Source organism: Oncorhynchus mykiss, chromosome 8 (assembly GCF_013265735.2).
Source record: "Oncorhynchus mykiss isolate Arlee chromosome 8, USDA_OmykA_1.1, whole genome shotgun sequence".
Classification (NCBI taxonomy): Eukaryota; Metazoa; Chordata; class Actinopteri; order Salmoniformes; family Salmonidae; genus Oncorhynchus; species Oncorhynchus mykiss.
In genome coordinates, this window is record NC_048572.1 from 76,939,025 (window position 1) to 76,962,793 (window position 23,769).

Below are 23,769 nucleotides of genomic sequence, written 5' to 3' on the forward strand. Positions count from 1 at the left end.
CCCAGACCTGGACTAAAGCATCCGCCAACTCCTGGACAGTCTGTGGTGCAACGTGGCGTTGGTGGATGGAGCGAGACATGATGTCCCAGATGTGCTCAGTTGGATTCAGGTCTGGGAAACGGGCGGGCCAGTCCATAGCATCAATGCCTTCCTCTTGCAGGAACTGCTGACACACTCCAGCCACATGAGGTCTAGCATTGTCTTGCATTAGGAGGAACCCAGGGCCAACCGCACCAGCATATGGTCTCACAAGGGTTCTGAGGATCTCATCTCTGTACCTAATGGCTATCAGGCTACCTCTGGCGAGCACATGGAGGGCTGTGCGGCCCCCCAAAGAAATGCCACCCCACACCATGACTGACCCACCGCCAAACCGGCCATGCTGGAGGATGTTGCAGGCAGCAGAACATTCTCCACGGCGTCTCCAGACTCTGTCACGTCTGTCACGTGCTCAGTGTGAACCTGCTTTCATCTGTGAAGTGCACAGGGCGCCAGTGGCGAATTTGCCAATCTTGGTGTTCTCTGGCAAATGCCAAACGTCCTGCACGGTGTTGGGCTGTATGCACAACCCCCACCTGTGGACGTCGGGCCCTCATACCACCCTTGTGGAGTCTATTTCTGACCATTTGAGCAGACACATGCACATTTGTGGCCTGCTGGAGGTCATTTTGAAGAGCTCTGGCAGTGCTCCTCCTGCTCCTCCTTGCACAGGCGGAGGTAGCGGTCCTGCTGCTGGGTTGTTGCCCTCCTACGGCCTCCTCCACATCTCCTGATGTACTGGCCTGGTAGCGCCTCCATGCTCTGGACACTACGCTGACAGACACAGCAAACCTTCTTGCCACAGCTCGCATTGACGTCCTATCCTGGATGAGCTGCACTACTGAGCCACTTGTGTGGGTTTTAGGCTCCGTCTCATGCTACCACTAGAGTGAAAGCACCGCCAGCATTCAAAAGTGACCAAAACATAGCCAGGAAGCATAGGAACTGAGAAGTGGTCTGTGATCACCACCTGCAGAACCACTCATTTATTGGGGGTGTCTTGCTAATTGCCTATAATTTCCACCTGTTGTCTATTCCATTTGCACAACAGCATGTGAAATGTATTGTCAATCAGTGTTGCTTCCTAAGTGGACAGTTTGATTTCACAGAAGTGTGATTGACTTGGAGTTACATTGTGTTGTTTAAGTGTTGCCTTTATTTTTTTGAGAAGTGTATTTAGCTTTGAGAGGTTCCTATTGTGCATCTCTATAGCTGTGTTTCCCAAATCGTGGAACTCAGCTAGGTTTGTCTTGTGTCACAGGTCTTGTCTTGAAGGTAACAATCAAGTACCTTACTGTGATAGTTTACAATTGAATTGGTAGATTTTTTTAAAACAAAAATGGCTTCATAGCAATTTCTCAATCAATCATTTGTCTAGTACTGAACTGTCGGGAGTTGTCTGAGTGGGACAGCTGTCATTTACCATACTGGTGATGTCACCAGGCAGGCCAGAGAAGGCAACAGCTCTTACACCTCTAAAACTGCATCATCATTATCAAATTTCACGGTATTACTCAAACCTCAGTGTGGAAATCTATAGTGAACAAAAATATAAACGCAACATGCGACAATTTTAAAGATTTTGCTGAGGTACAGTTCATATAAGGAAATCAGTCAGTTGGAAGAAATTCATAAGGCCCTAATCTATGGATTTCACATGACTGGGAACACAGATATGCATTACGTCGGATGAATTGCACGACAATGGACCTCAGGATCACGTGACGGTATCTCTGTGCATTCAAATTGACATTAATAAAATGCAATTGTGTTCGAAGCTTATGCCTGCCCATATCATAACCCTGGGGCGGCAGGTAGCCTAGTGGTTAGGGCTTTGGGCCAGTAATTGAAAGGTTGCTAGATCGAATCACTGAGCTGACAAGGTGAAAATCTGTCGTTCTGCCCCTGATCAAGACAGTTAACCCACTAGGACGTCATTGTAAATAAGAATTTGTTCTTACCTGACTTGCCTGGTTACATAAATAATTGCCCCACCATGGGGCACTCTATTCACAACGTTGACATAAGGAAACCATTTTGTTGTGTGACACATTTTAGAGTGGACTTTTACCTTCCCCATCACAAGGTTCACCTGTGTAATGATCATGATGTTTAATTAATCATCTTCTTGATATTCCACATCTGTCAAGGGGATGGATTACCTTGGCAAAGTAGAAATGCTCACTAACAAGGATGTAAACAAATTTGTGCACAACATTTAAGAGGAATAAGCTGTTTGTATATATGGAACATTTGTGGGATTTCAGCTCATGAAACATGGGCCCATACCTTTACATGTTGTATTTATATTTCTGTTCAGTGTATATAAAACCCATTAAAATCATGTTTTTGACTGCACTGGGCCTTAAAATGTTTGAGGCTCTGTTGCTATGCTCTGTGTGTGTGTGTGTGTTTACCAGGTACAATGATGCGCTGTTGTGCTGTCTGTGAGACATGTCTAACAGTTTATCGGTGTTGCTATGCGCTGTGTGTGTAATTCTGTGTTGCTAGGCGGTAGAGAGCTGGACAGCGAGACTCAGGACCTGGCTCTGCTCAGTGTGGTCTGGCTGTCCTCACAGGTAACACACACACACTTATAAACAAAATGACAATCCACTTCTAATTACATCACCAACTTATGTTGTAACTGTCTCTTGGTATTCTCTGTTCAGTGGAATGATCTCCTCAACTACCCCCTCTCCCTCCAGCGGTAATGCAGTCTCTGGCTCAAAAGAACGTGCGGGCCGTTGGATAAGATGAACTTGACTGTGAATGTGACTAAGAAGTTTAAGGAGTTCAACCATCCAGCCAGAGAGGGAGCATAAATACAGACCATACATGGAAGGTACAGTATACACTCCATTCTCTCCCCTTCTCATGAACACATACTTCCTAGTTCATTTATCTTAATTAACTTCACCCTCCTTTCCCTCCACCTCTTTCTCACCCAGGTGAGAGATTGCACACTCAGGGTGGGGTGATCACTGAGGCCCGTCTGAAGGAGTTAACCCCCTCTATGCCAGTAGTCTCAGTACAAGCTGTACCAAACAACAGACAATGCATAATATCTATGAGTTTCCTCTGTACAAGACCAAGCTGAGAGGAACCACTTATGGCTGGACCTTCCGCCTCAAGACCAGAGAGAGACCAGCTAAATTGGTACTGGCCGGGGTGGCACTGCTGGTCAGTGTGTAGAGGTAGGGGTTAGGGGTTAGGGGGTGAGGAGGGAGGGAGATCAGCAGAGAGACAAGCCAAGTTGGTACTAGCTGGGGTAGCAATGCTGCTCACTGTGTGAGTCAGCTGTCAGGGTAGGCAGGAGAAATTAGGTGAAGAAGGATGAGGGACCTGCTCCTCTGTTGGTTTAAGGGATTTTTGGAGGGGTTGGAACAGAGTGAGGTAGTTATTTCGTTAGTAGTTCGTGGGCTGTGTCTTTTCCTCATTATGTTGCTCAGTGTGAGAGAAGTTACTTTAGGTAAAAAGTGTTACTACATAATCTCTCAAACCAGGTTTGATGCTGCTTTTGAAGTACAGTATAAAGACATTTGTATGGTATTGTTTTAGCACCTGAAAGCTATAAGAAAAAAAAATGTTTTTCATATGACTTAAATGAAAATATCAGTATTTATCTGAATTTATTGAAAAACAATACAACTTATAAAGAGAAGGGAGCTGCAAAAGAGTTTTACACATTTGATCACAGTAATGGATCCATTTGATCACAGTAAGGATCCATTTGATCACAGTAAGGATCCATTTGATCACAGTAAGAATCCATTTGATCACAGTAAGGATCCATTTGATCACAGTAAGAATCCATTTGATCACAGTAATGGATCCATTTGATCACAGTAAGGATCCATTTGATCACAGTAAGGATCCATTTGATCACAGTAAGAATCCATTTGATCACAGTAAGAATCCATTTGATCACAGTAAGAATCCATTTGATCACAGTAAGAATCCATTTGATCACAGTAAGGATCCATTTGATCACAGTAAGAATCCATTTGATCACAGTAAGAATCCATTTGATCACAGTAAGGATCCATTTGATCACAGTAAGGATCCATTTGATCACAGTAAGGATCCATTTGATCACAGTAAGGATCCATTTGATCACAGTAAGGATCCATTTGATCACAGTAAGGATCCATTTGATCACAGTAAGAATCCATTTGATCACAGTAAGGATCCATTTGATCACAGTAAGGATCCATTTGATCACAGTAAGGATCCATTTGATCACAGTAAGAATCCATTTGATCACAGTAAGGATCCATTTGATCACAGTAAGGATCCATTTGATCACAGTAAGAATCCATTTGATCACAGTAAGAATCCATTTGATCACAGTAAGAATCCATTTGATCACAGTAAGGATCCATTTGATCACAGTAAGGATCCATTTGATCACAGTAAGGATCCATTTGATCACAGTAAGAATCCATTTGATCACAGTAATGGATCCATTTGATCACAGTAAGGATCCATTTGATCACAGTAAGGATCCATTTGATCACAGTAAGAATCCATTTGATCACAGTAAGGATCCATTTGATCACAGTAATGGATCCATTTGATCACAGTAAGGATCCATTTGATCACAGTAAGAATCCATTTGATCACAGTAATGGATCCATTTGATCACAGTAAGGATCCATTTGATCACAGTAAGAATCCATTTGATCACAGTAAGGATCCATTTGATCACAGTAAGGATCCATTTGATCACAGTAATGGATCCATTTGATCACAGTAATGGAGCCATTTGATCACAGTAAGGATCCATTTGATCACAGTAAGGATCCATTTGATCACAGTAAGAATCCATTTGATCGCAGTAAGAATCCATTTGATCACAGTAAGGATCCATTTGATCACAGTAATGGATCCATTTGATCACAGTAATGGAGCCATTTGATCACAGTAAGGATCCATTTGATCACAGTAAGGATCCATTTGATCACAGTAAGGATCCATTTGATCACAGTAAGGATCCATTAATTGAATTCAAAGTTTCGTTTTTGAACGAATGAACTGTATTAATGGTCTAAAAGCATAGAACATTGGATGGTACCCTGACTTGTCCTAGCCTCCACAAACTGCTCTCTGGTCTATGTAACACGTGTTAATATGGCACATCAGTTGCATACCACTTTAAAGGCTTCAATACACCAGAACAACATGACAGTTTTCAGGAGGAAATCCACACTGCTGACAATTCTTCACTATTATCCCCTAAAGTCCTCACAACAGGGGGTGGATAAATTTGGCTTCAATGAAAAAAATATATATATTGATGTAACAAAAACAAAATTGTGTGTGTGTGTACCTTCCCAGTATCCCTGTGTGTTTGTGTGTTCTCCTAGTCACTGTCGTGGTCAGACCAGCTCAGCTCCATCACGTTCATGTCTAACGCCGCAACGGTGGCGGCCATATTGATGTTGGTTCCCTGTCGCACGCTGCAAATCTTAGAAGAGTTCTGATTGGACGTTGTCCACATGCTCATCTGTACTCCCGACCTCACCCCCTGACCTCTGACCCCTAACTCACTCCTGACCTTATGACTTATGACCCCAGCCGTATCACCCCTGACCACTACCACCCCCAGGTCACCTATCTCCCCCATGTTCATGTCCATGTCACCTACCCCCTCTACCCCATCAATATCAGCTAAAGAGAGCATGTCCCCAAACAAACGCCCCCCACCCAGCTCCCTAAATATGGACTGTAGCCTCTCTCCCTCCATACTCCCTCCATTCACAATCCGCTCCTCCTTCATTCGCTCCCTCCATCCATCTTGTCTCCCACTCTCCCCCCAACCCCTCTCCTCCATCTCATTCTCCCCCTCTACCTTTCCAATCCCACCATGGAACCCCTTTAGCATGATCTGTAAACGCCCCCCGTCCCCTAGCGCCAGACACCCCCCAACTATACCTCCCTCAGTTCCCCTCTCCTTCTCTCTCTCTCCCCAGGTTACCTCTAACCCTCCATCCACAGCTGCCTCCCCAAGACTGCTTGATAAGCCTCTAAGCATGGACTGGAACCACCCTATCCCCCTGTCCACCCCCCCCTCCATTCCCCTGTCCATCCCTCCCTCCATTCCCCTGTCCATCCCTCCCTCCATTCCCCTGTCCATCCCTCCCTCCATTCCCCTGTCCATCCCTCCCTCCATTCCCCTGTCCATCCCTCCCTCCATTCCCCTGTCCATCCCTCCCTCCATTCCCCTGTCCATCCCTCCCTCCATTCCCCTGTCCATCCCTCCCTCCATTCCCCTGTCCATCCCTCCCTCCATTCCCCTGTCCATCCCTCCCTCCATTCCCCTGTCCATCCCTCCCTCCATTCCCCTGTCCATCCCTCCCTCCATTCCCCTGTCCATCCCTCCCTCCATTCCCCTGTCCTTCTCTCCATTGCTGAGGGTTTGGATGAGGCAGGATATCTTGGCGCTGTTGGACTCCTGAGACTGAGAGTGGAAGAACGACTCCGAACCGATGCCTGATGCTATAGGGGAGAAGAACTGAAAGAGAGAAAGAAATATGGAGACGGGGGTTGATGGGCTTGATACTCTACAACATGACTCTTTCTAATATTTCATCTCAAATAAGGTTGTAAAACAAATAGAACACGTACATGAATGAAGCATTGTGGTCTTTGAAACCCGGCCAAACATGTAGGCTACTCACAGGTGTCACATTGGACCTCTCCATCAGTCTCTCCTCCCACAGTTTCAGTCTTTGCTCTCTCTCCTCCAGCTCCTTCTCTTTAGTGGCCAGGTCTCTCTCCAGCCTCCGCAACCTCTCCAACGTAGCATCTATCTCACACCTACAGAGAGGAGAGCTACTGTTATACTATGCCCATTGTCCATTCCCTTACATTGTCTAGAGCTCTCAATTCAAGTCAATTCAAAGGGCTTTATTGTCATGGGAAACATACAGTTGAAGTCAGAAGTTTACATACACTTAGGTTGGAGTCATTAAAACTTGTTTTTCAACCACTCCACACATTTCTTGTTAACAAACTATAGTTTTGGCAAGTCGGTTAGGACATCTACTTTGTGCATGACAAGTAATTTTTCCAACAATTGTTTACAGACAGATTATTTCACATAAAATTCACTGTATCACAATTCCAGTGGGTCAGAAGTTTACATACACTAAGTTGACTATGCCTTTAACAGCTTGTAACATTGCAGAAGATAATGTCATGGCTTTAGAAGCTTCTGATAGGCTAATTGACTTCCTTTGAGTCAATTGGAGGTGTAACTGTGGATGTATTTCAAGGCCTACCTTCAAACTCAGTGCTTCTTTGCTTGACAAGACGCCAGGAAAATAATTGTAGACCTCCACAAGTCTGGTTCCTCCTTGGGAGCAATTTCCAAAAGCCTGAACGTACCACGTTCATCTGTACAAACAATAGTACGCAAGTATAAACACCATGGGACCACGCAGCCGTCATACCGCTCAGGAAGGAGACACGTTCTGTCTCCTAGAGATGAACGTACTTTGGTGCGAAAGTGAGAATGAATCCCAGAACAACAGCAAATTACCTTGTGAAGATGCTGGAGGAAACAGGTATAAAAGTGTCTATATACACAGTAAAACAAGTCTTATATCAACCGCTCAGCAAGGAAGATGCCACTGCTCCAAAACCATCATAAAAAAGCCAGACTACTGTTTGCAACTGCACATGGGGACAAAGATGGTACTTTTTAAGAAATGTCCTCTGGTCTGATGAAACAAAAATAGAACTGTTCGGCCATAATGACCATCGTTATGAAAAAGGGGGAGGCTTGCAAGCCAAAGAACACCATCCCAACCGTGAAGCACGGAGGTGACAGCATCATGTTGACGGGGTGATTTGCTGCAGAAGTGACTTTTGCAATTCACAAAATAGATATAATCATGAGGGAGGAAAATTATGTGGATATATTAAAGCAACATCTCAAGACATCAGTAAGGAAGTTAAAGCTTGGTCGCAAATGGGTCTTCCAAATGGACAATGACCCCAAGCATACTCCCATAGTTGTAGAAAAATGGCTTAAGGACAGCAAAGTCAAGGTATTGGACTGGCCATCACAAAGCCCTGACCTCAATCAGGGCTGAATTTGAGGGCAGAACTGAAAAAGCGTGTGTGATCAAGGAGGCCTACAAACCTGACTCAGTTACACCAGCTCTGTCAGGAGGAATGGCCAAAATTCACCCAACTTATTGTGGGAAGATTGTGGAAGGCTACCCAAAACATTTGACCCAAGTTAAACGTTTTAAAGGCAATGCTACCAAATACTAATTGAGTGTATGTAAACTTCTGACCCACTGGGAATGTGATGAAAGAAATAAAAGCTGAAATAAATCACTCTCTCTGCTATTATTCTGACATTTCACATTCTTAAAATAAAGTGGTGATCCTAAGTGACCTAAAACAGGAAAATTTTACTAGGATTAAATGTCATGAATTGTGATAAACTGAGTTTAAATGTATTTTGCTAAGGTGTATGTAAACTTCCGACTTCAACTGTATATTTACAGTGTTGTAACGACATGCAAATAGTTAGGGTACAAAAGGAAAAATAAATAAACATAAATATGGGTTGTATTTACAATGGTGTTTGTTCTTCACTGCTTGCCCTTTTCTTGTGACTACAGGTCAGAAATATTGCTGCTGTGATGGCACACTGTAGTATTTCACTCAATAGATATGGGAGTTGATCAAAATTGGGATTGTTTTTCAATTCTTTGAGGGTCTGTGTATTCTGAGGGAAATATGTACCTCTAATATGGTCATACATTGTGCAGAAGGTTAGGAAGTGCAGCTCAGTTTCCACCTCATTTTGTGGGCAGTGTGCACATAGCTTGTCTTCTCTTGAGAGCCAGGTCTGCCTACGGCGGCCTTTCTCAATAGCAAGGCTATGCTCACTGAGTCTGTACATAGTCAAAGCTTTCCTTAAGTTCGGGTCAGTCCCAGTGATCAGGTATGCTGCCAATGTGTACTCTCTGTTTGGGGCCAATTAGCATTCTAGTTTGCTCCGTTTTTTTGTGAATTCTTTCCAACGCGTCAAGTAATTATCTTTTTGTTTTCTCATGATTTGGTTGGGTCTAATTGTGATGATGTCCTGGAGCTCTGTGGATTCTGTTTGTGAACAGAGCTCCAGGAACAGATTGCTTAGGGGACCCTTCTCCAGGTTCATCTCTCTGTAGGTGATGGCTTTGTTATGGAAGGTTTGGGATTCGCTTCCTTTTAGCTTTTCGTGGCTATTGGCCTAATTCTGCTCTGCATGCATTATTTTGTGTTCTAGGTTGGACACAGCGCATATTTTTTGAAGAATTCTGCATGCAGTGTCTCAATTTGGTGTTTGTCACATTTTGTAAATTCATGGTTGGTGAGCGGACCACAGACCTCACAACCATAGAGGGCAATGGGTTCTATAACTGATTCAAGTACCTAATCAGTATGTCGAATTTGATGTTCCTTTTGATGGCATAGAATGTCCTTCTTGCCTTGTCTCTAAGATCGTTCACAGCTTTGTGGAAGTTATCTGTGGCGCTGATGTTTAGGCCGAGGTATATATAATTGTTTGTGTGCTCTAGGGCAACGGTATCTAGATGGAATTTGTATTTGTGGTCCTGGACCTTTTTTGGAACACCACTATTTTTGTCTTACTGAGATTTACTGTCAGGGCCCAGGTCTGACAGAATCTGTGCAGAAGATCTAGGTGCTGCTGTAGGCGCTCCTTGGTTGGTGACAGTAGCATGAGATCATCAGAAAACAGTAGACATTTGACTTCAGATTCTAGTAGGGTGAGGCCGGGTTCTGCAGACTGTTCTAGTGTCCTCGCCAATTTGTTGATATATGTAGATGTTGAAGAGGGTGGGACTTTATCCCTTTTTCCCCCCACGACCCTGTGGAAAGAAATGTGTGTGTTTTTTTGCCAATTTTAACCTCAGACTTGTTGTTTGTGTACATGGATTTTATAATGTTGTATGTTTTTCCTCCAACACCACTTTCCATCAATTTGTATAGCCGACCCTCATGCCAAATTGAATGAGAAGACTTTGCCTTTGTTTCGGTTTGTTTGTTTGTCAATTAAGGTGTGCAGGGTGAAAATGTGGTCTGTCGTACAATAATTTGGTAAAAAGCCAATTTGGCATCAGCAGCAGTACATTGTTTTCACTGAGGAAATGTACAAGTCTGCTGTTAATGATAATGTAGAGGATTTTCCCAAGGTTGCTGTTGACGCATATCCCACGGTAGTTATTGTGGTCAAATTTGTCTCAACTTTTGTGGATTGGGGTGATCAGTTCTTGGTTCAAAATATTGGGGAAGATGCCAGAGCTAAGGATGATGTTAAATAGTTTAAATATAGATCATTGGAATTTGTGGTCTGTATATTTGATCATTTCATTAAGGATACCATCAACACCACAGGCCTTTTTGGGTTGGAGGGTTTTAATTTTGTCCTGTAGCTCCTTCAAGGTAATTGGAGAATCCAGTGGGTTCTGGTAGTCTTTAATAGTTGATTGTAAGATTTGTATTTGATCATGTATATGTTTTTGCTCTTTATTCTTTGTCATAGAGCCAAAAAGATAGGAGAAGTGGCTTACCCATACATCTCCATTTTGGATAGATAATTATTCGTGTTGTTGTTTGTTTAGTGTTTTCCAATTTTCCCAGAAGTGGTTAGAGTCTATGGATTCTTAAATTACATTGAGCTGATTACTGACGCGCTGTTCCTTCTTTTCCCCGTATTGTATTTCTCTATTGTTTTGGTGATTCACCATAGTGAAGGCATAGACTCAGGTTGTCTGGATATCTATGTTTTTGGTTGGACAGGTTTCTCAATTTCTTTCTCAGGTTTTTGCATTTTTCATCAAACCATTTGTCATTGTTGTTAATTTTCTTTGGTTTTCTGTTTGAATTTTTTTGAATTGATAGGGAAGCTGAGATGTCAGATATATACTTTTCAGATTTTCTACTTCCAAATTTGTACCTTCACTATTACAGTAGTATGTTTTGTCCAGGAAGTTGTCTAAAGGTGATTGAATTTTTTGTTGCCTAATTGTTTTTCGGTAGGTTTCCACACTGCATTCTTTCCATCTATAGCATTTGTTTGTATTACTCAGTTCCTTTGGCTTTGTTGCCTCATGATTGAGTATTGCTCTGTTCAAGTAGACTGTGATTTTGCTGTGATCTGATAGGGGTGTCAGTGGGCTGACTGTGAGCGCTCAGAGACTCTGTGTTGATGTCAGTGATAAAGTAGTCTACAGTACTACTGCCAAGAGATGAGCTATAGGTGTACCTACCATAGGAGTCCCCTTTCAGCCTGACTTTAACTACAGTGCCTTGCCAAAGTATTTGGCCCCCTTGAACTTTGCGACCTTTTGCCACATTTCAGGCTTCAAACATAAAGATTGTGAAGAATCATGAAGTGGAACGACATTTATTGGATATTTCAAACTTTTTTAACAAATCAAAAACTGAAAAATTGGGCGTGCAAAATTATTCAGCCCCCTTAAGTTAATACTTTGTAGCGCCACCTTTTGCTGCGATTACAGCTGTAAGTCGTTTGGGGTATGTCTCTATCAGTTTTGCACATCGAGAGACTGAACATTTTTCCCATTCCTACTTGCAAAACAGCTCGAGCTCAGTGAGGTTGGATGGAGAGCATTTGTGAACAGCAGTTTTCAGTTCTTTCCACAGATTCTCGATTGGATTCAGGTCTGGACTTTGACAGGTCTGGACTTTGACATTCTAACACCTGGATATGTTTATTTTTGAACCATTCTATTGTAGATTTTGCTTTATGTTTTGGATTATTGTCTTGTTGGAAGACAAATCTCCGTCCCAGTCTCAGGTCTTTCGCAGACTCCATCAGGTTTTCTTCCAGAATGGTCCTGTATTTGGCTCCATCCATCTTCCCATCAATTTTAACCATCTTCCCTGTCCCTGCTGAAGAAAAGCAGGCCCAAACCATGATGCTGCCACCACCATGTTTGACAGTGGGGATGGTGTGTTCAGGGTGATGAGCTGTGTTGCTTTTACGCCAAACATAACGTTTTGCATTGTTGCCAAAAAGTTCAATTTTGGTTTCATCTGACCAGAGCACCTTCTTCCACATGTTTGGTGTGTCTCCCAGGTGGCTTGTGGCAAACAACACTTTTTTATGGATATCTTTAAGAAATGGCTTTCTTCTTGCCACTCTTCCATAAAGGCCAGATTTGTGCAATATACGACTGATTGTTGTCCTGTGGACAAAGTCTCCCATCTCAGCTGTAGATCTCTGCAGTTCATCCAGAGTGATCATGGGCCTCTTGGCTGCATCTCTGATCAGTCTTCTCCTTGTATGAGCTGAAAGTTTAGAAGGACGGCCAGGTCTTTGTAGATTTGCAGTGGTCTGATACTCCTTCCATTTCAATATTATCGCTTGCACAGTGCTCCTTGGGATGTTTAAAGCTTGGGAAATCTTTTTGTATCCAAATCCGGCTTTAAACTTCTTCACAACAGTATCTCGGACCTGCCTTGTGTGTTCCTTGTTCTTCATGATGCTCTCTGCGCTTTTAACGGACCTCTGAGACTATCACAGTGAAGGTGCATTGATACGGAGACTTGATTACACACAGGTGGATTGAATTTATCATCATTAGTCATTTAGGTCAACATTGGATCATTCAGAGATCCTCACTGAACTTCTGGAGAGAGTTTGCTGCACTGAAAGTAAAGGGGCTGAATAATTTTGCACGCCCAATTTTTCAGTTTTTGATTTGTTAAAAAAGTTTGAAATATCCAATAAATGTCGTTCCACTTCATGATTGTGTCCCACTTGTTGTTGATTCTTCACAAAAAATACCGTTTTATATCTTTATGTTTGAAGCCTGAAATGTGGCAAAAGTTTGCAAAGTTCAAGGGGGCCAAATACTTTCGCAAGGCACTGTATGTACATACCCAGCGTGCGACAGAGCTACAGGAGTTGTGACCCGTTTTTGTTGGTTATGTTGTCATAGTTGCGCCTAGGGGGGCATGTGGGAGAGAAAATGCTGTCACCTCCAGGCAGGTATTTGTCCCCCTGTGTGCTGAGGGTGTCAGGTTCTCGTCCGGTTCTGGCATTAGGTCGATATCTGTCTAGTGCTAGCGATTTATTCCACTATGGGGCAATGTTTTTTCTGTGATATGAAATGATATAATGGAACACACACACCTAAATATACAGACATCTGATGCACGGATATATCTCCCTGCCCCTCTCCCTAAACTCTTCCAACTCTCCCTCTCTTCAAACTTCTCCCTCAATTCAAACTTCTCCCTCAATTCAAACTTCTCCCTCAATTCAAACTTCTCCCTCAATTCAAACTTCTCCCTCTCTCCAAACCCCAATTGCAGTGCTCGCCTCCTAATCCGACTTCTCTCCGCCACTTAAAGCCCTCCTCACAACGTTTCCCCTCTGTAAACCTTCCTCCAATGACAACCCCCACTAGCTCTCCCTCCCACTGTCTCCAACTATTCTCCCCCTCTTCCTCTCCCTCCCTCCCCCCAACTCTCTCCCCCTCTCCCCCACTTTCCTCCTACCACTCTCCCCCCCATTATTTTCTCCTCCCCCCCACTCTTTTCTCCTCTCTCTCCCCCTCTCTCTCAATCTCTCTCCTTCCCCCTCTCTCTCTTCCCCACTCTCTCCTTCCCTTCCCATGTCTCACCTCCCTCTCCCCCCACTCTCTCCAACCCCTCTCTCACCCCCTCTCTCTCATCTCTCCCACCAGCTCTCCCTCCCACTCTCTCCCTCCTCTTCTCTCCCCCCACTCTCCCTCTCAACTCCACTCTCTCCCTTCCCATTTGTCTCCCCCACTCTCTCTCTCCCCTCTACCCCCACTCCCTACCGCCCCATCTCACTCTCTCTTCCCCCTTTCTCTTCCCCACCGAGCTGTCTGTCTAAACTATTGGCACACAGCTCAGACACCCATGCATACCCCACAAGACATGCCATAAATAAATGTGTGTAGTTCTGTCCTTGAGCTGTTCTTGTCTAATGATGTTCTGTATTATGTTTTATGTTTTGTGTGGACCCCAGGAAGAGTAGCTGTTGCTTTTGCAACAGCTAATGGGGATCCTAATAAAATTCCAAAATACCAAATGCCACAAAAGGTCTCTTCACAGTCCCCAAGTCCAGAACAGACGCACAGTACTACATGCTTACATCAGTTACTATCAAGTAACTGATGTAAGCAGTAAAAGTAGATTTTAAATTTGTTTTAAAAATATAAAAATACACCTTATAGAATAGCTGGGACTTTGAAGCAACACAAACATAGGCACAGACACATGCATACACACACGATAACATACGCACTATACACACACAGAGTTAGTACTACAGATATGTGGTAGTGGTGGAGTAGGGGCCTAAGTGCACAAAGTGTGTTGCGAAATCTGTGAATGTATTGTAATGTTTTAAAAATTTGATAAAATACCTCCCTTCCCATTTGTCTCCTCCACTCTCTCCCTTCCCCTAAACTCTACCTCCCCCTCTCTCTCGCTCTCCCTCTCTCTCTCCCCCTCTCTCCCCCTAACTCTCCCTCCCCCTTTCCCTCCCCCACTATATCCCTTCTCCCCCAACTCTCTCCCTCTCTCTCCTCCACTCTCTCCCCCTTAATCTCTCCCTCCACTTCTCCCTCCACTTCTCTCTCCCCAACTCTCTCCCTCCTCCACCCTCTCCATCAGATCTTTCCACTCATTCTCTATTCTTCTCTCATAATTGATGATCTTGCCACACTCATGTCAAACACGAACAGAATCTGTCACCCTCTTCCTCCTCCTCCCTCTTGTCTCCTCTATTCTCTCTTCATCAGTGTTTTATTTTTCACCCTCTACATTTTGTTTCCTCTCTAAATAGTGTCCCCCTTCCCTCTTTTTCCCATACTTGACTTCTAGCTGCCCCCTATATGCTTCTTATGTGACCCCCCCCCCCCCCCCCCGGTCTCTGGTGGAAACAGGCTAAGTAGAGGAATCTCCTACATGGATAGTTTCCAGAGAGTCTGCGGTCACGACTTGCAGACTTGTTTTTGAGTTGCTGTGCGTTTTGTTGCCAACCTGTTTTGCTACCTGACAAATTTACGGTTTTTACTTTTTAATTACCGTTTATATTTTTGTTTTTTTCCTACTCAACTTTTTCACTCCGGACGCTTTATCTGGACACGATTCGTCAGGACCTCCAACAGCCGAAGCTAAGTAGTAACATTAACATGATGCCTTCTAATTGTAGTCGCTGTACTCGCCTTACGGCGAGGATAGCTGTGCTACAAGCCCAGCTTCAGACGCAATCGCTAGGCAAGGGTAATTTCAGTGTAGGAAAGGATGAAACAGCGTCTGTGCCACCAGTAAGTACAGATAGTAGTATAAATCCCCTGGCACAGTCCCCGCAGCCGGACAACTTTCTCACGGTTTCTGGAAGGAAATGCTGTATTAAGCAGCGGGTCGGAGTCAGAGGCCGAGTCTTCTCTGGTCTCTACTCCTCCCGTTACGGGGTCTGAGACGCCGAAGCTTCCCACCATTAGCTCTGACAAATTGAAAACTCTAGTCATTGGCGACTCCATTACCCGCAGTATTAGACTTGAGAATCATCCAGCGATCATACACTGTTTACCGGGGGGCAGGGCTACCGACGTTAAGGCTAATCTGAAGATGGTGCTGGCTAAAGCTAAAACTGGCGAGTGTAGAGAGTATAGAGATATTGTTATCCACGTCGGCACCAACGATGTTAGGATGAAACAGTCAGAGATCACCAAGCGCAACATAGCTTCTGCGTGTAAATCAGCTAGAAAGATGTGTCGGCATCGAGTAATTGTCTCTGGCCCCCTCCCAGTTAGGGGGAGTGATGAGCTCTACAGCAGAGTCTCACAACTCAATCGCTGGTTGAAAACTGTTTTCTGCCCCTCCCAAAAGATAGAATTTGTAGATAATTGGCCCTCTTTCTGGGACTCGCCCACAAACAGGACCAAGCCTGACCTGCTGAGGAGTGACGGACTCCATCCTAGCTGGAGGGGTGCTCTCATTTTATCTACCAACATAGACAGGGCTCTAACTCCTCTAGCTCCACAATGAAATAGGGCGCAGGCCAGGCAGCAGGCTGTTAGCCAGCCTGCCAGCATAGTGGAGTCTGCCACTAGCACAGTCAGTGTAGTCAGCTCAGCTATCACCATTGAGACCGTGTCTGTGCCTCGACCTAGGTTGGGCAAAACTAAACATGGCGGTGTTCGCCTTAGCAATCTCACTAGGATAAAGACCACCTCCATTCCTGTCATTATTGAAAGAGATCATGATACCTCACATCTCAAAATAGGGCTACTTAATGTTAGATCCCTTACTTCAAAGGCAATTATAGTCAATGAACTAATCACTGATCATAATCTTGATGTGATTGGCCTGACTGAAACATGGCTTAAGCCTGATGAATTTACTGTGTTAAATGAGGCCTCACCTCCTGGCTACACTAGTGACCATATCCCCCGTGCATCCCGCAAAGGCGGAGGTGTTGCTAACATTTACGATAGCAAATTTCAATTTACAAAAAAAAAAATGACGTTTTCGTCTTTTGAGCTTCTAGTCATGAAATCTATGCAGCCTACTCAATCACTTTTTATAGCTACTGTTTACAGGCCTCCTGGGCCATATACAGCGTTCCTCACTGAGTTCCCTGAATTCCTATCGGACCTTGTAGTCATAGCGGATAATATTCTAATCTTTGGTGACTTTAATATTCACATGGAAAAGTCCACAGACCCACTCCAAAAGGCTTTCGGAGCCATCATCGACTCAGTGGGTTTTGTCCAACATGTCTCTGGACCCACTCACTGTCACAGTCATACGCTGGACCTAGTTTTGTCCCATGGAATAAATGTTGTGGATCTTAATGTTTTTCCTCATAATCCTGGACTATCGGACCACCATTTTATTACGTTTGCAATTGCAACAAATAATCTGCTCAGACCCCAACCAAGGATCATCAAAAGTCGTGCTATAAATTCACAGACAACACAAAGATTCCTTGATGTCCTTCCAGACTCCTTCTGCCTACCCAAGGACGCCAGAGGACAAAAATCAGTTAACCACCTAACTGAGGAACTCAACTTAACCTTGCGCAATACCCTAGATGCAGTTGCACCCCTAAAAACTAAAAACATTTCTCATAAGAAACTAGCTCCCTGGTACACAGAAAATACCCGAGCTCTGAAGCAAGCTTCCAGAAATTGGAACGGAAATGGCGCCACACCAAACTGGAAGTCTTCCGACTAGCTTGGAAAGACAGTACTGTGCAGTACCGAAGAGCCCTTACTGCTGCTCGATCATCCTATTTTTCTAACTTAATTGAGGAAAATAAGAACAATCCGAAATTCCTTTTTGATACTGTCGCAAAGCTAACTAAAAAGCAGCATTCCCCAAGAGAGGATGACTTTCACTTTAGCAGTGATAAATTCATGAACTTCTTTGAGGAAAAGATTATGATTATTAGAAAGCAAATTACGGACTCTTCCTTAAATCTGCGTATTCCTTCAAAGCTCAGTTGTCCTGAGTCTGCACAACTCTGCCAGGACCTAGGATCAAGAGAGACACTCAAGTGTTTTAGTACTATATCTCTTGACACAATGATGAAAATAATCATGGCCTCTAAACCTTCAAGCTGCATACTGGACCCTATTCCAACTAAACTACTGAAAGAGCTGCTTCCTGTGCTTGGCCCTACTATGTTGAACATAATAAACGGCTCTCTATCCACCGGATGTGTACCAAACTCATTAAAAGTGGCAGTAATAAAGCCTCTCTTGAAAAAGCCAAACCTTGACCCAGAAAATATAAAAAACTATCGGCCTATATCGAATCTTCCATTCCTCTCAAAAATTTTAGAAAAGGCTGTTGCGCAACAACTCACTGCCTTCCTGAAGACAAACAATGTATACGAAATGCTTCAGTCTGGTTTTAGACCCCATCATAGCACTGAGACGGCACTTGTGAAGGTGGTAAATGACATTTTAATGGCATCGGACCGAGGCTCTGCATCTGTCCTCGTGCTCCTAGACCTTAGTGCTGCTTTTGATACCATCGATCACCACATTCTTTTGGAGAGATTGGAAACCCAAATTGGTCTACACGGACAAGTTCTGGCCTGGTTTAGATCTTATCTGTCGGAAAGATATCAGTTTGTCTCTGTGAATGGTCTGTCCTCTGACAAATCAACTGTAAATTTCGGTGTTCCTCAAGGTTCCGTTTTAGGACCACTATTGTTTTCACTATATATTTTACCTCTTGGGGATGTTATTCGAAAACATAATGTTAACTTTCACTGCTATGCAGATGACACACAGCTGTACATTTCAATTAAACATGGTGAAGCCCCAAAATTGCCCTTGCTAGAAGAATGTGTTTCAGACATAAGGAAGTGGATGGCTGCAAACTTTCTACTTTTAAACTCGGACAAAACAGAGATGCTTGTTCTAGGTCCCAAGAAACAAAGAGATCTTCTGTTGAATCTGACAATTAATCTTAATGGTTGTACAGTCGTCTCAAATAAAACTGTGAAGGACCTCGGCGTTACTCTGGACCCTGATCTCTCTTTTGAAGAACATATCAAGACCATTTCAAGGACAGCTTTTTTCCATCTACGAAACATTGCAAAAATCAGGAACTTTCTGTCCAAAAATGATGCAGAAAAATTAATCCATGCTTTTGTCACTTCCAGGTTAGACTACTGCAATGCTCTACTTTCCGGCTACCCGGATAAAGCACTAAATAAACTTCAGTTAGTGCTAAATACGGCTGCTAGAATCCTGACTAGAACCAAAAAATTTGATCATATTACTCCAGTGCTAGCCTCTCTACACTGGCTTCCTGTCAAAGCAAGGGCTGATTTCAAGGTTTTACTGCTAACCTACAAAGCATTACATGGGCTTGCTCCTATCTATCTCTCTGATTTGGTCCTGCCGTACATACCTACACGTACGCTACGGTCACAAGACGCAGGCCTCCTAATTGTCCCTAGAATTTTTAAGCAAACAGCTGGAGGCAGGGCTTTCTCCTATAGAGCTCCATTTTTATGGAACGGTCTGCCTACCCATGTCAGAGACGCAAACTCGGTCTCAACCTTTAAGTCTCTACTGAAGACTCATCTCTTCAGTGGGTCATATGATTGAGTGTAGTCTGGCCCAGGAGTGGGAGGGTGAACGGAAAGGCTCTGGAGCAACGAACCACCCTTGCTGTCTCTGCCTGGCCGGTTCCCCTCTTTCCACTGGGATTCTCTGCCTCTAACCCTATTACAGGGGCTGAGTCACTGGCTTTACTGGGGCTCTCTCATGCCGTCCCTGGAGGAGGTGCGTCACCTGAGTGGGTTGAGTCACTGATGTGGTCATCCTGTCTGGGTTGGCGCCCCCCCCCCCCCCTTAAGTTGTGCCGTGGCGGAGGTCTTTGTGGGCTATACTCAGCCTTGTCTCAGGATGGTAAGTTGGTGGTTGAAGATATCCCTCTAGTGGTGTGGGGGCTGTGCTTTGGCAAAGTGGGTGGGGTTATATCCTTCCTGTTTGGCCCTGTCCGGGGGTGTCCTCGGAGTGGGCCACAGTGTCTCCTGACCCCTCCTGTCTCAGCCTCCAGTATTTATGCTGCAGTAGTTTATGTGTCGGGGGGCTAGGGTCAGTTTGTTATATCTGGAGTACTTCTCCTGTCCTATTCGGTGTCCTGTGTGAATCTAAGTGTGCGTTCTCTAATTCTCTCCTTCTCTCTTTCTCTCTCTCGGAGGACCTGAGCCCTAGGACCATGCCCCAGGACTACCTGACATGATGACTCCTTGCTGTCCCCAGTCCACCTGGCTGTGCTGCTGCTCCAGTTTCAACTGTTCTGCCTTATTATTATTCGACCATGCTGATCATTTATGAACATTTGAACATCTTGGCCATGTTCTGTTATAATCTCCACCCGGCACAGCCAGAAGAGGACTGGCCATCCCACATATGCTCTCTCTAATTCTCTCTTTCTTTCTCTCTCTCGGAGGACCTGAGCCCTAGGACCATGCCCCAGGAATACCTGACATGATGACTCCTTGCTGTCCCCAGTCCACCTGACTGTGCTGCTGCTCCAGTTTCAACTATTCTGCCTTATTATTATTCGACCATGCTGGTCATTTATGAACATTTGAACATCTTGACCATGTTTTGTTATAATCTCCACCCGGCACAGCCAGAAGAGGACTGGCCACCCCACATAGCCTGGTTCCTCTCTAGGTTTCTTCCTAGGTTTTGGCCTTTCTAGGGAGTTTTTCCTAGCCACCGTGCTTCTTCACCTGCATTGCTTGCTGTTTGGGGTTTTAGGCTGGGTTTCTGTACAGCACTTTGAGATATCAGCTGATGTACGAAGGGCTATATAAAATAAATTTGATTTGAATTTGAGTCTTATTATAGACTAAAACCAATGAGCCAGCAGGGTTATGCATACAGCTTCTCCCCTGAGACACACACACACACACTGGGGCCTCTTGTTAGGTTGTAAGTATATACAGTGAGCCCTGCTCTCTGTCCTGTGTCTGGCTTCAAAAGATGTTTATTATTATTTATTTTTTCACCTTTATTTAACCAGGTAGGCCAGTTAATTAAGAACACGTTCTCATTTACAACTGCGACCTGGTCAAGATAATACAAAACAGGGCGAAACAAACAACAGCACAGAGTTACATGGAATAAACAAGCGTACAGTCAATAACACAATAGAAAAAATAAAGTCTATATACAGTGTGTGCAAATGGCGTGAGGAGGTAAGGCAATAAATAGGTCATAGTAGCAAAGTAATAACAATTTAGCAGATTAACACTGGAGTGATATATGAGCAGATGATGATGTGCAAGGAGTGAAACTGGTGTGCTTAAGAGCAGAAAAGTAAATAAAAACAATATGGGATGAGGTAGGTTGATTGGGTGGGCTATTTACAGATGAACTATGAACAGCTGCAGCGATCGGTTAGCTGCTCAGATATCTGATGTTTAAAGTTAGTGAGGGAAATCTCCAGCTTCAGCGATTTTTGCAATTCGTTCCAGTCAATGGCAACAGAGAACTGGAAGGAAAGGCGGGCCAAAGTAGGTGTTGGCTTTGGGGATGACCAGTGAGATATACCTGCTGGAGCGCGTGCTACGGGTGGGGGGAGTTATTATGACCAGTGAGCTGAGATAAGGCAGAGCTTTACCTAACAGACTTATAGATGACCTGGAGCCAGTGGGTCTGGCGATGAATATGTAGCGAGGGCCAGCCGACTAGAGCATACAGTTCGCAGTGGTGGGTGGTATAAGGGGCTCTGGTAACAAAACAGATGGCACTGTGATAGACTGCATCCAGTTTGCTGAGTAGAGTATTGGAAGCTATTTTGTAGATGACATCGCCGAAGTCGAGGATCGGTAGGATAGTCAGTTTTACTAGGGTAAGTTTGGCGGCATAAGTGAAAGAGGCTTTGTTGTGAAATAGAAAGCCAAATCTAGATTTGATTTTGGATTGGAGACGTTTGATATCTTTTTAGTGACAGGGGGCAGCATTCGTAAATTCGTATGAATGACGTGCTCAAAATAAACTGCATGTTACTCAGGCCCAGAAGCTAGGATATGCATATAGCATTGGATAGAAAGCACTCTGAAGCTCCTAAAGCTGTTAAAATTATGTCTGAGTATAACAGAACTGATATGGCAGGCAAAAACCAGAGGAAAATCCATCCAGGAAGTGGGATTTTTTTTATGTGAGTGGTTTTCCTTTGAATGCCTATTGACTATGTAATTGGTTAGGGACCTGATTGCAGTTCCTAAGGCTTCCAATAGATGTCAATAGTCTTTAGACATGGTTTCAGGCTTGTTTTCTGAAAAACGACAAAGAAAAATACCTTTTGGTTAGGGGACGGGACTGGGGAAGCATGCAGTACTGGTTTGCGCGCATGACTGACTGTGGGTGCGCCCTTTGTTCTTTTTCCTTTCTATTGAATACGCTATTGTCCGGGTTGAAATATTATCGATTTTTTATATAACTGACACCCTGAGGATTAGTGATAAACATTGTTTGACATGTTTCAACGTACTTTACCGGTACTATTAGGATGTGTTCGTCTGCATGTTTTGACCGCCTTTCAGCCAGTGGATTACTGAACAAAACGCACCAACAAAACAGAGTTTTTGGGACATAAAGAAGGACTTTATCGAATAAAACAACCATTTATTGTGTTCCTGGGACCCTTGTGATTGCAACCAGATGAAGATCTTCCAAGGTAAGTGATTTGTTTTATTGCTATTTCTGACTTTCGTGACTCCTCTGCTTGGTTGGAAAATGTTTGTATGCTTTTGTGTGCAGGGCACTGTCCTCAGATAGCTAGCTATTTTTACTGTTTTGTCTGCTGAGAGAAATGTCCTTACATAAACGCATGTTATGCTTTCGCCGTAAAGGCTTTTGAAATCTGACAAAGCGGCTGGATTAACAAGAAATTAATCTTTTAACTGATGTATAACACTTGTATTTTCATGAATGTTTATTATTACTATTTCTGTCATTTGAATTTGGCGCTCTGCAATTTCACAGTATGTTGTCGAGGTGGGTCGCTAGCAGCATGCCTGCGCCAAACAGGATATGAGTCTGGAAGGAGAGTTTACAGTCTAGCCAGACACCTAGGTATTTGTAGTTGTCCAGGTATTCTAGGTCAGAACCGTCCAGAGTAGTGATGCTGGTCAGGCGGGCGGGTGCGGGCAGCGAATGGTTGAAAAGCATGCATTTGGTTAAACTAGCATTTAAGAGCAGTTGGAGGCCACGGAAGGAGTGTTGTATGGCATTGAAGCTTGTTTGGATGTTCGTTAACCTTTCTGATCTCCCCATCCCGGATCCGGGATCGTGAATACAGACTCAAGCTCATTACCATAACGCAACGTTAACTATTCATGAAAATCGCAAATGAAATGAAATAAATATGCTAGCTCTCAAGCTTAGCCTTTTGTTAACAACACTGTCATCTCAGATTTTCAAAATATGCTTCTCAACCATTGCAAAACAAACATTTGTGTAACAGTATTGATGGCTAACGTAGCATTTAGCATTAGCATTCAGCTGGCAACATTTACACAAAAAAACAGAAAAGCATTCAAAAAAATCATTTACCTTTGAAGAACTTCAGATGTTTTCAATGAGACTCTCAGATAGCAAATGTTCAGTTTTTCCTGAAAGATTATTTGTTTAGGACAAATCGCTCCGTTTTCTGCGTCACGTTTAGCTATGAAAAAACCCCTGTATCCAGGATTGTGTAAATCTATCAGCAAGCTCATTAGCATAACACAACGTTAACTATTTATGAAAATCGCAAATGAAATGAAATAAATATGCCATCTCTCAAGCTTAGCCTTTTGTAAACAACACTGTCATCTCAGATTTTCAAAATATGCTTCTCAACCATAGGAAAACAATCATTTGTGTAAAAGTAGCTAGCTAGCGTTAGCATTTCGCGTTAGCATTTAGCGTTAGCATTAGCGTTAGCATCCAGCACGCAACATTAACAAAAACATAAAAGCCTTCAAATAAAATCATTTACCTTTGAAGAACTTCTGATGTTTTCAATGAGGATACTCTCAGTTAGATAGCAGATGCTCAGTTTTTCCAAAAAGATTCCTTGTGTATTAGAAATAGCTCCGTTTTATACATCACATTTGGCTACCAAAAAAAATCCATAAATTCAGTCCTCAAAACGCAAACTTTTTTC

General features: G+C 43.6%; 1 protein-coding gene across 1 annotated transcript in view; it reads right to left on the reverse strand.

The window, feature by feature from the left end:
- Window positions 1-5,404: 5,404 nt before the first annotated feature.
- The window catches only part of LOC110530990 (mitogen-activated protein kinase kinase kinase 20), a 35,415-nt gene continuing 17,050 nt past the window's right edge, over window positions 5,405-23,769 (reverse strand). The window contains exons 10-12 of the mRNA XM_036986883.1: window positions 6,723-6,861; window positions 6,414-6,556; window positions 5,405-5,501 (exon numbers count right to left, since the gene is read on the reverse strand). Of these exons, the coding sequence (XP_036842778.1) occupies window positions 5,405-5,501; window positions 6,414-6,556; window positions 6,723-6,861 (379 nt within the window). The remainder of the gene's footprint in view (window positions 5,502-6,413; window positions 6,557-6,722; window positions 6,862-23,769) is intronic.